Source organism: Nannospalax galili, unplaced genomic scaffold, assembly GCF_000622305.1.
Source record: "Nannospalax galili isolate Female #2095 unplaced genomic scaffold, S.galili_v1.0 scaffold1778, whole genome shotgun sequence".
NCBI classification, from domain to species: Eukaryota; Metazoa; Chordata; class Mammalia; order Rodentia; family Spalacidae; genus Nannospalax; species Nannospalax galili.
In genome coordinates, this window is record NW_008340648.1 from 89,003 (window position 1) to 101,909 (window position 12,907).

General features: G+C 37.7%; 1 protein-coding gene and 1 pseudogene across 2 annotated transcripts; both read right to left on the reverse strand.

Annotated features, from left to right (window-relative positions):
* Positions 1-329: 329 nt before the first annotated feature.
* Positions 330-1,588, reverse strand: LOC103736251 (annotated as a pseudogene). The gene is made up of 2 exons (XR_003849923.1): positions 1,514-1,588; positions 330-1,356 (listed from the first exon to the last, which is right to left on the reverse strand). The product of XR_003849923.1 is annotated as a cyclin-I-like (transcript).
* A 5,537-nt stretch (positions 1,589-7,125) lies between these two features.
* Positions 7,126-8,064, reverse strand: LOC103736252 (olfactory receptor 4K3-like). The gene has a single exon (XM_008835742.1). The coding sequence runs from the start codon at positions 8,062-8,064 to the stop codon at positions 7,126-7,128; it is 939 nt and encodes a 312-aa protein (XP_008833964.1).
* Between the last annotated feature and the right edge of the window lie 4,843 nt (positions 8,065-12,907).

The window sequence follows — 12,907 nt, forward strand, 5'->3', positions numbered from 1 at the left end:
GCTATTTTGGAACTTTTCCCCTAAACATTAAATTGATTTTTTATTTGGACATGGGGCAAGCTCTAATTTAACAGAGAAAAGGAGTTGAACTGACATAGTACAGGGATTTTTTTTTTTAAATGTATTTTGGATCTTTTGAGTTTATAAATGTATGCCATTATGTTAAGTAATTTTGAGTAATAATTAGCTACACAAATAAGTGTTTTGTTGTGTTTTCTTTTTTCCTGGCTCACTTCAGTCTGCTAAAGCACATCTCCTTCTCTACAGTCTTCCCTGATTTTCTATGTTCTCATTCTCAGTCAACATCAGAGTGCACTGGAAGGTAACACTTACATGACAGAAACAAGCTGCAGTGGTGGACACGGGGAAGCATTCCCCTCTTGCCTTGGCAGATCAGTGTCACACACAGAACCCACATTTTCTGAAGCATTATCTTCATTATAGAGCCACTTGATTCCATCGTAGAAGTCATCCACTTCCGTTTCTTCCACTTTGCATTTAGCAGAGGTATGCTTGCACCCACTGGAAGCTGGGAGATGATGGTAGAAGGCTGTTGTTCCTCTGACTGGCACTTCTGGCTTGCTGTTGTCCTTGGAGAAATCTGGGTCTGAGACAGAGGAGGGATGTAATTTGAACGCTCCTTTGTCACAGGTTACCAGGGTGTGCTTGAGGGGACGGTAGACATAAACGGAATTTAGAGGCAGGGAAGGTTGCAGAGCAGAGGGGGGGTGTGCCACGAGCTCCTGACAGTGGATCAACTGGAAGCTATCCATCTGTGCTTTCTGAAGCAGCTCAATTGTAAGAGGAAGCCAATCAGGAAAGAGTTTCTCCATTTCCAGACTAACCATGGCCAGGGCAAGCATGGGTCCTTTGAACTGTAGAAGTGGCTGCAGGCCATGCAGTACAGCAACTGCTTGGTCAGGACTGCCGGACGCTGGGATGGGCTCTGTTTGGGCAAACTGAAAAATAACTGAGGCCTCATTTGACACTGCAATGGCTTGGAAAATGTGAAGAAAATCCAATGGTGTGGCCGTGTGAAGATCCCAATTCAACTTATCCAGAATAATTCTCTCCATTCTCAAAATTTCAGATGAGGAACATCCACAGAAACTGTCTCTTACCAATACCTTTAGGACTGGAATTTTCTCATCTTCTTCAACAGTCTTAGCAGCTAAAAAACAAAAACAACCAGCTAATTGCAAAGCAGTTCAAATATTTTGGGTGATCCTTTACAGTAGCTAAAAACCTGTCCAAAAGACTGATAGCCAGAGCAAATGTTTCTGGGTGAAGGCTGAACTGGTACTTGAGTTTGGCCAACCTCTGAATTACTTCATCTCTCTGGGATGGAGAAACATTCTGGTTTGTAAATATTTTTGGCACATTGGCCTTACACATCTGGGCTTCGCTAGAGATTGCCTTTTCCAATAGTAAAGACAATCTCTGGTTTTCCAAAGGTCCTGGAAACTTCACGATAGCCCTTGGATTTGCCTGACGCCCAGCTTGATGTAGCTACCTTCTCTTCCTCTTCCTCCTCCTCCTCCTCCTCCCAGGCAGAGCTGTAGGCCTCACAGTGGTGGCGCTGGCTCATCCATGGGCCCTTTACCACCTCCTGCTCCTCCACAGGGGGGTGGGGCACGCTGGGCTAGGACCCAAAGAATGACAAATACTGGTGAGAATGTGGGGAAGCATACACTTATTCACTTGTGGTAGAAGGGCTAAATCAGTACAACCATTTTGGAACACAGTGTAGAGGTCTCTCAAATGCTAAAAGTAGATCCCTGACATGATCCTTTCATACTGGTCTTGGGCATGTACCCCATGAACTCTGTATACCACAGAGATACCAACACACACACGTTCTTCACTGCCTTATTCCCAACAGCAAGGAAATGGAAACAACCTAGATGTCCATCTACTGATGAATGGCTAGAGAAACTATGGTACATTTTCACAGTGAAATTCACCATTAAGAAAAATATAATTATGAAATTCACATGGAAGTAGATGCATCTGTTAACTGAGACCCGGAAGACAAATGTCCAATGTTTTCTTTCATGAGTGGATACTAGTTTTGTATTTTAAGTGTGTATCAAATGGAAAATCCTTAGAGAGTAGGAAAGAGAGAGGCCTTCAGTGTGGTTCATGGGAGGGGAAATAGAATGCAATGATATAAATTGGAGAGGAATAATGGATAATACGAGTAATAGTCAATAGAAATTGCTCCTGATCAGGTTCATGGGTAATGATCAGACTCCTGATCTCAGAAGGTCATAGATTTATTTTTATGTTATAACAAAAATTTATATAATTTTTGACATACTCCCAAACAAAATCTCCAAAGTTATACATGATAAATAGGAAATCATGACACTAAGCGTCCTAATTTGTTTCTTCATTGCTGTGATAACGTACTCTGACCAATACCAACTTGGGAAGGAAAGGGATTATTTATCTTACATCTCCCAGGTCACAGTTCATCAGGGAGCCCAAAGTAGGAACTCAGGGTAGGAACCTGGAAGCAGGAGCTGGAGCACAGGCCATGGAGGAATGCTGCTTACTGACTTGCTCCCCTGGCCCATGCTCAGCCTGCTTTCTTATGCACCATAGGCCCACCTGCCCAGGGGTGGCACCACCCACAGAGGGCTGGGCCCTCCCACATTACTCAACAATCAAGAAGATGCCCCATGGACATGGCCACAGGCCAGTCCAATGAAGGAAATTCCCCAATTGAGGCTCCTTCAATCCAGGTAAGTCAAGTTGACACTAAAGCTATCCAGCACACTAAGATTAAAGTTACCACAGGAAAATAAAGATCAATAAGCTTTATGGATATAAATGTAGCATAGCTCAACAAAATACTAGCATTGTGATATTCCTATACATTAAAATATTAAATACCATGTTGAGGTATAACAATCTCAGATATGAGAGATGAGAGCATGTGTGATTTAAATATACATTGAACATGCTAATAAAAATAGAAGCTAAAATACCAAAAGAAGATTGTCAGGACTCAGGTTTGCTTTGCTTAGAGGGGACCTACTGGCTTTAGGGCAGAGAGACTTGATCAGTGACAGAGTCTTGGACCCTGGGACCTGTGTCTTTTCAACAAGCCAATTTATTTTAAAATTCAGATGTTTTTTATACACCCCAAGGAACTAGCAGTTACATCAGATATGCCAGTCACATACAAAGATTTAGGGTACAAAGAAACCAGACATTTAGTCTGTTAGTTGGTGTAAGAAGGATTCTTAAACTTTTACTCAAGGTTATCAATGCCCATCCAGTAATTTATTGGCCACAATGTTTTCTCTCTTAGAGTGAAAAGCATGGCAAACTTTTAGCTTTTAGCTCAGGAGTAAACCTTTAACCCAGCATAATCTCTTAGCTAAGGATAGCTGAGTTATTTTTTCAGGACAAGGAGATGAGCTAAGGGTTGTTGACTAAGATGCTTTCCCACAGAGCAGAGAGCCTGCACTTATGACCAGGCTGCTTTCTCTTGCCATTCTGGCAGTGTTCTGCAAGACAGGGATTATCAGAGCTACTGTTTTCAGTGCCCCTCACTTTATCAGAGAATGCAGCCTAGACTTAAAAGTTTTAGGCTCATCTCACCCTAGGGCCTGGCATCCTGGTTTTCTACAGAAGATTATATTGATACAAAAGAATCTTCTAACAAGATTCCAAAAACCTCTAGTTTAGATATTTTTAACACATCAGAAATAGGGTGGAGAGTCATCAATCTAACAAAGGGCATGTATGGCATAACAAAAGTAAAGAAAATTCTACCATTTGCAAATATGGATGAACAAGAAGACATATGTTACATGCAACAATGCACCTATGGAAAGAAAAACTGGAGAAGATACAGCATGTGTCAGTGGTTGCCAGAGTTTAGAGCAATCAGAGATGTAGGTAAAATGTATAAAAGGTTAAATTATGCAGAATAAACAAATGTAGGGATCTAAAGAACAATGACATAACTATAACTATAATATTAGGCATATGAGCTATTTCCTACAGAGTAGACTTAAAGAGCACCCAATTCACACAAAAATAGTTACAAATGATCCCAGCCTAGGACTCCTTAATCCTCACCCGTCCCAAACTTGTGACTTGGAGCACCTTTCTGGAGATGCCATTGCACCTTGACATCTTAACTCTCAGACTTTCTGAGACAGAAGAATTCTAAGCCATCCAGGAGGGCAAACACCTCTACTTGGCAGAGTGGGTCAATCCACGCCCTCTCAGCTCTCAGTCCAGCCTGGGTCCCCAAGATCATTTTCTGCCTCAAACTTGCAGTTTGGAGCCTGATCCCTGAGACCTCCCTGTATCCTGCCTTTCTGAGTTTTGTTCGCCTCAAACTTACGAACTCCTACTCTAACTTTCCTGCCAGTTTACTCTTGTAGCACTCCACCCCATCCTGATGATCCAGGACCCTTTGCAGTCAACCCTGAAATCACAACTTAAAAAATAAACCTATCTTTAGTCGAGCTGAGACCACTTTATTCACCCCAGTTGTACCTCCACATAAGATGGTCCCAAAACTGAACATCTAGCACTACTAATCTGGGCCATAACCCAATGACTTAGGGAAACAATAAATAAGATACAACCAAACATTCAAGAAGGACTTACCTTTACCAAGAGACACCACCACACAAATCCAAATACCCAGAGCTCAATGGAAAACCCAAAGATGAATAACTAGGATAATGTGGCTAACACAGAAATTAAGAACCCCATCATAATGTTTCCTGAGAATGACAGCAATGTGGATGCACAAAACAATGATTTCACAATAGCAATTATAAATATGTTCAAGGAATTCTAAAAGCATAAGAATAAAAAACTGAATGATGACCCTGAATATGTAAAAAGTTGAATGAAATAACTAAATTCAACAATTCAAAATATGGAATTAGAATTCAATAAAGACATAGAATCTCTGAAGAAAAGCCAATCTGAAATAAAGCTTGAAATAAAATGCTCAGGAACTCAAACTAAAATCTTAGAAAAAAGAAGCAAAAAGGAAGTGGGGGAAATGCAACAGAGAATATCAAATCTTGAAGGAAGCTTGGTGAAATGGATTTCTCAGTCAAAGAAAGTGTCAAATACAAAATAACCCTGAAATGGAAAATACAACACATCTGGAAAACTGTAAAGAGACCAACTTACTGATCATAGACAGAGGAGGTAAGAGAAAACCAGGCTAAACATGCAGAAAATATTTTTAATAAAGTCATAGAAGAAAATTTCCCAAACCTAGGGAAAGATATACCTATCAAGGTACCAGAACCATATAGAACACCAAGTAGATTGGAATAGAAAAGAAACTCCCCATGTCCTATAATAGTTAAAATACTAAATGTGCAGAACCAAGAAAATCTATGAGAAAGAAAGATGGAGTCACATATAAAGGAAGGACCATCAGAATGAGAGCTGACTTTTCAATGGAGATTATGGAAGTCATACAAATCATGAAAGAACATATTCAAGCCCATATCACTGTACCAGATAAAGATATCAACTGTATTTGAAGGAGAAGGAAAAACTTTTCTGTTGCTTAGCTAGTTAGACCCTCCCATTCAGCCCCAATTCTGGCCTTTTGCCTGGCTTTCTCTGCTCCTCCTGCCTGAGACCTCCCAGGAGCCTCCTAAGCCAGACCCTGCCCACTGCATCTGATTGATACCCATGCACTCACAACAGCTACATTCACCTGCTGCAGGGTTCATACTTACTGTGGCTACCTAGTTAGTTCCTCCCCTTTATAAGCCTGTCCTGCTCTTAGGCCCCCTCCTGCTTCTTCCACTTGAGATCTCCTTACTAATCATGTGAGTCAGAGCTTTCTCAATGTGGCTTGACTCCCCTGAAACCTGACCAGCAACACTCTCCGGCACCAGGGTCCTCACCTACTCTGCTTTGCTAGTAGACCTTCTTGATACTGTCACTATTTAGTCATTGGGCCTCAGCCCCCTCTTGCTCATCTGACCTGAGATCTCCAGGCTACCGTGCTATGTCAGATCACACCCACTAAGGTTTGATTCCCTAGTACAGTGACCAGTTACACTCTCCTGCTCCAGAGCCCACATTTACTATCCTTAGCTAGTTATGCCCTCCCCACACGGTCCCCATCACACCTTGTTGATGAGATAGAAGAGGAAGACTGAGATTACAAATGCATTATATTCTCATACTAAAATAAAAAATACATTTTTGTTTTACAAATTTATTGTTTTTATAAATGAATTGAGATGTGAAATAATTACTATATGACATTGATAATTTAATGTATATTTTAAATTATAAAATGTACATATTAAGTATTCCTTGAAAAATAAGTCATAAGTTTCTTAATGCAACAATTGGACTGCATTGATGTTAAGCTGTTTGATAAGTGTCTATTACGTATCATCCACTGTGTAAAGTACCAAAACATCAGAAATTAACCGACTGAAATATGGTTATGACTCTCAGAGATTAAACTTTAGGATTTCCCACAAATGGCAATTAATGATTTAAAGATTAAACTGTCCTTCTTGAAACTGGAATAATGAAGAAATATAATAACAGATTGCATTTATTTATCAATTACCTGTATGTTAGTGTAATATTTCATTAATTTAGTTGATAAACAGTTTGTCACTTAAATTTCACACCATTTTCCTTATTTTTTTCCTATTGGAGGAAAGATGGGTTAAGGGACAAGAAGATTTCCTAGAAAGGCCAAGATGCAGTTGACACATGTTAAATTAAAGGTTCTCAGGAAAGAGAACACTGTGTGAATGGAATTAGACTATTCAGGACAAATACATTAATATATTGTCCATTCAGATGGATGTAATGGTTTATTGAAAGAATTTTACAATCTATGCTGTATTATTAAATATGTAGAAAATTTTGTTTGGCTAATTTCCCCATAATATAAAGATCAATCATATGTGAATTTTTGACACATTTCACATTAATCTGAGATTTTGTTAACAAATGATAAATTTCCCTAGGTTATTTTAAAAATGTTTGGAGACTGGGACAAATATGATCTAAACTAAATGTCCTGTAGTTCAATCTATCTTCTAATGTGAATGTATTGTGAACTTAAAGTACTTACACTCAGGCTTCTGAGAATTAGGCATTTTCCTTGGAACCCACATAGTAGCTTCTGAATCTTTTCAAAGCACTTTGCATCTCTTTATTTCTCAATGTATAAATGGCTGGATTTAGGAGAGGTGTAATGGCATTGTAAAAGACAGCAAGAAACTTGTCCAGCCAGGTGATGTTGAGTGGCCACACATAGATGATGATGCAGGGGACAAAATAGATCATCACCACTGTGATGTGGGCAGAGCAGGTAGACAGCGCCTTGGATGCACCAGCTTTAGAGCTTTGACGAACAGTGTGGATAATATATGTGTAAGATATCAGTAACAGTACAAAGCAAGTTACAGCAATAGCTCCACAGTCAATATTTATGAAGATGTCCAAATAATAGGTATCCATGCAGGCCAGTCTGATTACCAGTGGAATGTCACAGAAGAAGCTGTCTATTTTCATGGGACCACAGAAAGGCAGTTGTACAATCACTACAAGTTGACTCATAGAATGCACAAAGCCAGCTACCCAGGAAGTTACCACCAGGCCAGTGCACTTTTTCAGGCTCATAATGGTAGAGTAGTGGAGTGGTTTGCAGATGGCCACATAGCGGTCATAGGCCATGACCACCAGAAGCACCATCTCTCCCCCTCCAACAAAATGCACAAAGAGGATCTGGCACATGCAGCCTTCGAAGGAAATGTCTTTGTTCTCTGTGAGAAAGTCTTTGATCATCTTAGGAGTGGTGACTGAGGAAAGCCACATATCAACAAAGGACAGGTTGGCTAAGAAGAAGTACATGGGGGAGTGGAGATGGGAGTCAGTGAGGACTAAAATCATGATGACCATATTTCCAATTACAGTGGTGACATAAACAACCAGAAATAGCATGAACAGTAAGACCTGAGCATCCTGTGAGTGGCCAAGTCCCAAAAGCACAAATTCCGACAGTGCAGACTGATTGCCTTCACCCATTTTCTTCTGTGGGTCACCTGAAATAACCGGGAGAACGTGGATTAATTGGTGTAGAGAGAAAAGTGAAACTCACACATGTAAAATAAAAATAAATACAATAAAGAATTAAAATTTTCAAAGATGAGTTTTTCACTTCCATTAAAACTTACATAAATGTCAGTAGATAACCATAGCAAGAGAGTAAATGTTTTAGAGCAAGGAATTTCCTAAAAGATGTCTATGAACATTCAGAGGACATGACTGATCAATAAGATATCTAGGTAGATCTACAAAGATTATTTTTTCCTTTATCAAGAATATTATTGAACCAATCATACTGTTATTTTTAATACCTACCAATAGCAGAAGCAGCCAACTAAAACTAGATGTTTTCTACTATACTTGACTGAAATTTCACTCTATTACTTGTCGATCTTGTGTAAAGGAACTAAACCTGATTCTATATCATTATCATAACCTTTCAAAAGAGAGCACTTAATCTACTAAACCTTTTTGTGAATATATGTATATATGTACAGTCACATATATGTGTACACACACACTTTTCTGGGCATAAGATTATGGTAACAAGTGGTGAGTTTTTATTTTTCCCATCCTTCATAGCAATAATTTTATTATTCATCTAAATCTTCCCTGTAATCAAAATAAGCATGATAAGATTTTTTAAAGTACCTACTACTAGAGTTGGAGAGATAGCTCAGTGGTTAAGATCACTGGTTGCTCTTGCAGAGGACACAGGTTCAATTTCCAGTGCTCACTTGGCAGCTAACCACCATCCATAACTCTGGTTCCAGGGATCTGATGTCCTCTTCTGTCCTCCGGGGGAATTGTATGATGTGAGTGTACTTATATATATGCAGGCAATACACTTCTACTCATAAAATAAAAATAATAAATAAAATATTTTTAAAGTACTACTTACATTTTCTCTTAAGTGTTCCTGTTGGATACCTAGAGAATCCAACAAGACAAATGCTGTATTAGATATGTGGCTTGTTTTTAGTGGATTTAACAATTGTTTCATGCTTCACTTTTGTCCAGATGTATACTTGGTATTTTGGGTAGCTCTGGTGTCAGAGAACTCAAAGAATTAGGGAAAGGAGATATATGAATTACTCTTTAAGGAATATTAAAATACAGTATCAAATTATTCATTCTCTTCCAGCACTTTTGTACATCTTTTTTGATGAATGTGTTAAACCCTGTGGTGGTCTCCATATTTATACTTTTGGAAGGAACTGGTGGGGTCGACAATTTAGTAGAATCCCTGAGATAGAGAGGAAAGCATTGCACAGGATCATACCAGGAGCCAAGGGAGGTTTTCTTTTGTTTCAGGTTCTGAATTTTATATTATTTCTGGATTAACTAACTTTGACGTCACATTTCAGATATGCAAACCCTTTTACTTCAATATTTGTGATAAAGGTTATCTTACACACTTGGTTCTATAATTGAAAAAATCTTTTATGAACATAAGAATCATTTGAACAATGATAGCTGCATCCTGCTCTTAAAAGGTAGCAGGCAAAGTACCGTGGTCTGAGGTTGTCTCTTTGCAAGTATGTGCTGTTAAACCCCAGAAACACCATTTGGAATAGGACAGCTGGCAAAAAAGTCACAGATTATCCTCTAAACATTTCAGAAGACAAAGAGCCCATTCTCAGCTCCAGGCTCAGTGGACGCTGTGAAAACACACATTAGAAACATATTTGGGAGGAGATGACTTACCAGGACTGTTTGTTTCCTTTGAGCCCAGATGTTATTTCAGACCTCCCTTCTGATGTGTTCCCATGAAAACAAGCATAATGGGTGGAGATGGAATATTTGGAAATAAAATCCTTCTCCCCAGCCTGGCATATATTTACCACTTGAAGGATTCCCATGGGTGCAATGGAGTTACTTAGTAGTCTGAAAAAAAAAGATCCACAGAAATAGTAATTTTGAGCATCTCTTTGGGATGTTTTTCTTAAGAGTGATATCAAATATTACACAATCATAGAGGGAGACAAGTAAAATGTCATTTAAGTCACCTTGAACTTAAAAAAACAGGTTTTTTTTTTTTTCATGAGACAGGGTCTCCCTGTAGTCCCAGTTGGCCTGGAACTCACTATAGACCAGGTTGACCTCAGTCTCACAGAGATCGGCCTGTCTCTGCGTCCCTAGTGCTGGGATTAAAGGTGTGTACAACCATGCCCAGCTTTAGCAATATTTTAAAAGCATTACCTTGGCCAAAAATGACCACTCATAAACCTCAGGTGATTGTAATTTACACTCAGACCTCAGCCCCTTTTCACTTACATCTTGATAGCCCTTCTTTCCAGTCTGTCAATCAGCAATCACTCGTATGTGTTATTTTATTAATTTTGTGTACTAACTACATTCTGATGTATAAGAACTCAAGCTTGTACTTTTTATACCCGACTTCATTCTTCATAATTTCTTTTATAGTTGTCAAGTATTTCTTTGTATCCATAGAAAATTTCTGTTACTGAGTAGCATTCAATATATTTGCATCCAACAATTCTGCTGTTCATTTATCTGCTGAGGGACACTTGCATTATTGCCAAATGGAGGCTAATGTAAGTAAAACTGATATTTTATAAGAACCTGGGTAACTTGGACAATTTTAAAGATAACTGAGACTTTTTAAGGTTCAGAACATTATCAAGTTGTCATATAACTATCGATTTCAAAAAGAATTCTATTTTCAGATTTGTTGCATAAAAATCAATTGTGTTATCTCGGAATTTTCAATGATATCATTATTGAGAGTAAATTTTTGGTGTTTCATCACAATTATTGTATCTCTCTTTCTAGGTCTTTCACATATTTTAATACTATGTGATGAAGGATATATATAAAACAGAATTTATTGTGTTGCCCTATTTAACTCTTTATGTAAGATGATGCTCATCCTCTCTGGCAAAATTTTTTGTTTTCAAATACATATCAAGTTAGTGATGTAGTGACTGACATTTTCTTTACAATTATATAACATTCATTTCTTACCTTTCATTAATTCATTTTTTGAAGAAACAAATATTTTAGCATTCATAGGGCTGGTTTCTTAGATAATAAATTGAACAAGAATGTATGAAACTATTTCTGTGCTCATTTTTTGAACCCAATGATCTGAATATGCCTTATGTATTTTTGTGCCAGCACTGTGCTTTTAAAATTTCTACATATTTATAATAGATTTTGAAGTCAGGAAATATCAGATTTGTTCAGTTTTCTAGAAATTGAGCTGTTTGGGCTACTTTTGTTTTTGTTTGTTTTGTATTTCATTCCATATCAATTTAATATTTTTGACAAATTTCTTTAAAAATTTTATTGGAATTTTCATAGAGATTGCATTAACTCTGTAGATTTCTTCTAAAATATGGAAAAGATAACAATTTTTACCATCTATGAATGCTAAATATCTCCTCATTTATTTATGCTTCCACTTATTTTCCTAAATCTTTAAATTTTTGGAGCTATTATTTTTGGAATAGTTTCCTAATATTCTTTACAGAGGTTTATATTATTAGGATGTTGATACATTATTTTTGATGATGATTTTATATCCTATCAGTTTACTATCTATATTTATGAAAACAGTTATTATTGTTTTAATTTTATGTGTATCAGTGTATTGCTCACATACATGTAAGTGCACATGTGTCATGCAATGGCTGTGGAGGTCAGAAGAGGATGTCAGATCTTTGTAATCCATATAAGATCACACAGTTAATATCAAACAACTTTAAATCTTCAAAATACAAAGATGTATACAAGATAAAGACTTAATTGCAATTGTTTACTTTTTTCAAAATTTCTAAAGTATAGTTAATACCAAAGGGAATCCCTCCTTCCAATTTTCTGAAGTGAGTTCACAAGAGATGAAGTTTAACATTTAAAGAAACAATCATATGACCAAGTCAGATGCCACAGCTGTTACGGGTATTACCTTACTATTAACATACGGGTTATATGTTAAATTAAACTGACCGATAAACGTGCCCACACAGAAGTGATATTGCTGAGAAGCTCAAGAAGGTTAAAGGGAAAAACAGGACAAGCAGAAAACAAGGTTATTTTCTAATAAGAAAGGTAATTTTTCACAAATATAAAATGAAAAGTACTCCCTCATTTCCTATATGTGGAAATGATATGAAACATTTATGTGAACTACTGGACAATAGCGGAGCTAGGTAATCCAACTCCGCCACAACATTAAAAAACATCACCCTTCAGCACAGTGTAAGTTAACCACAACTTACACAAACGCTTCTGTCCAGTGAGACTCGGCAAGACTGCTGACTGCCGCTGCTCTGCGAAGACCCCCAGTCTCTACCCAGACCAGACTGAAATACCAGTAGTCCAAATAGTTATAAAGAAATGGGTCATTTTGATAGAAAACATTTTAAAAAGACAAAAGGCGTTGGTAACCATATGCTCATCTCAAGCTGAGTCAACTTCTATGAGTTTTTCCCACTCATCAACCTTTATTTCACTCAAGAGCAGTGACTCACTCATCTTCCCTGCCCAGTAATTTGAAAGAAAAGCACAAAAGGATTTTTACAGAAAAGTGTTCAAATTAACAACACACTTTAAGTTTGCTTTTAGGTTGGAAAAATGTTTAAAGCCTGTAATTTCTAGTAGGAAAACTTTGAATGAATAACGGCAAACCATTGTAAAATGCGTTAGCTGCATTTGGTGCCCTAAAGGGTAAGGATTATCCTTGAAGCACCGGGCTCTCCTGATGAGAACATCAGAGGTACACTGGTTTATATTATTGCCACATCCATTAAGTGATCTAGACTGCTTTTCCTTCAGGAAGGGCTTTGTCAAATGAACA

Excerpts from the sequence above, each read along its gene's own strand:
- LOC103736252 (XM_008835742.1), bottom strand. The coding sequence starts at position 8,064 with ATGGGTGAAGGCAATCAGTCTGCACTGTCGGAATTTGTGCTTTTGGGA.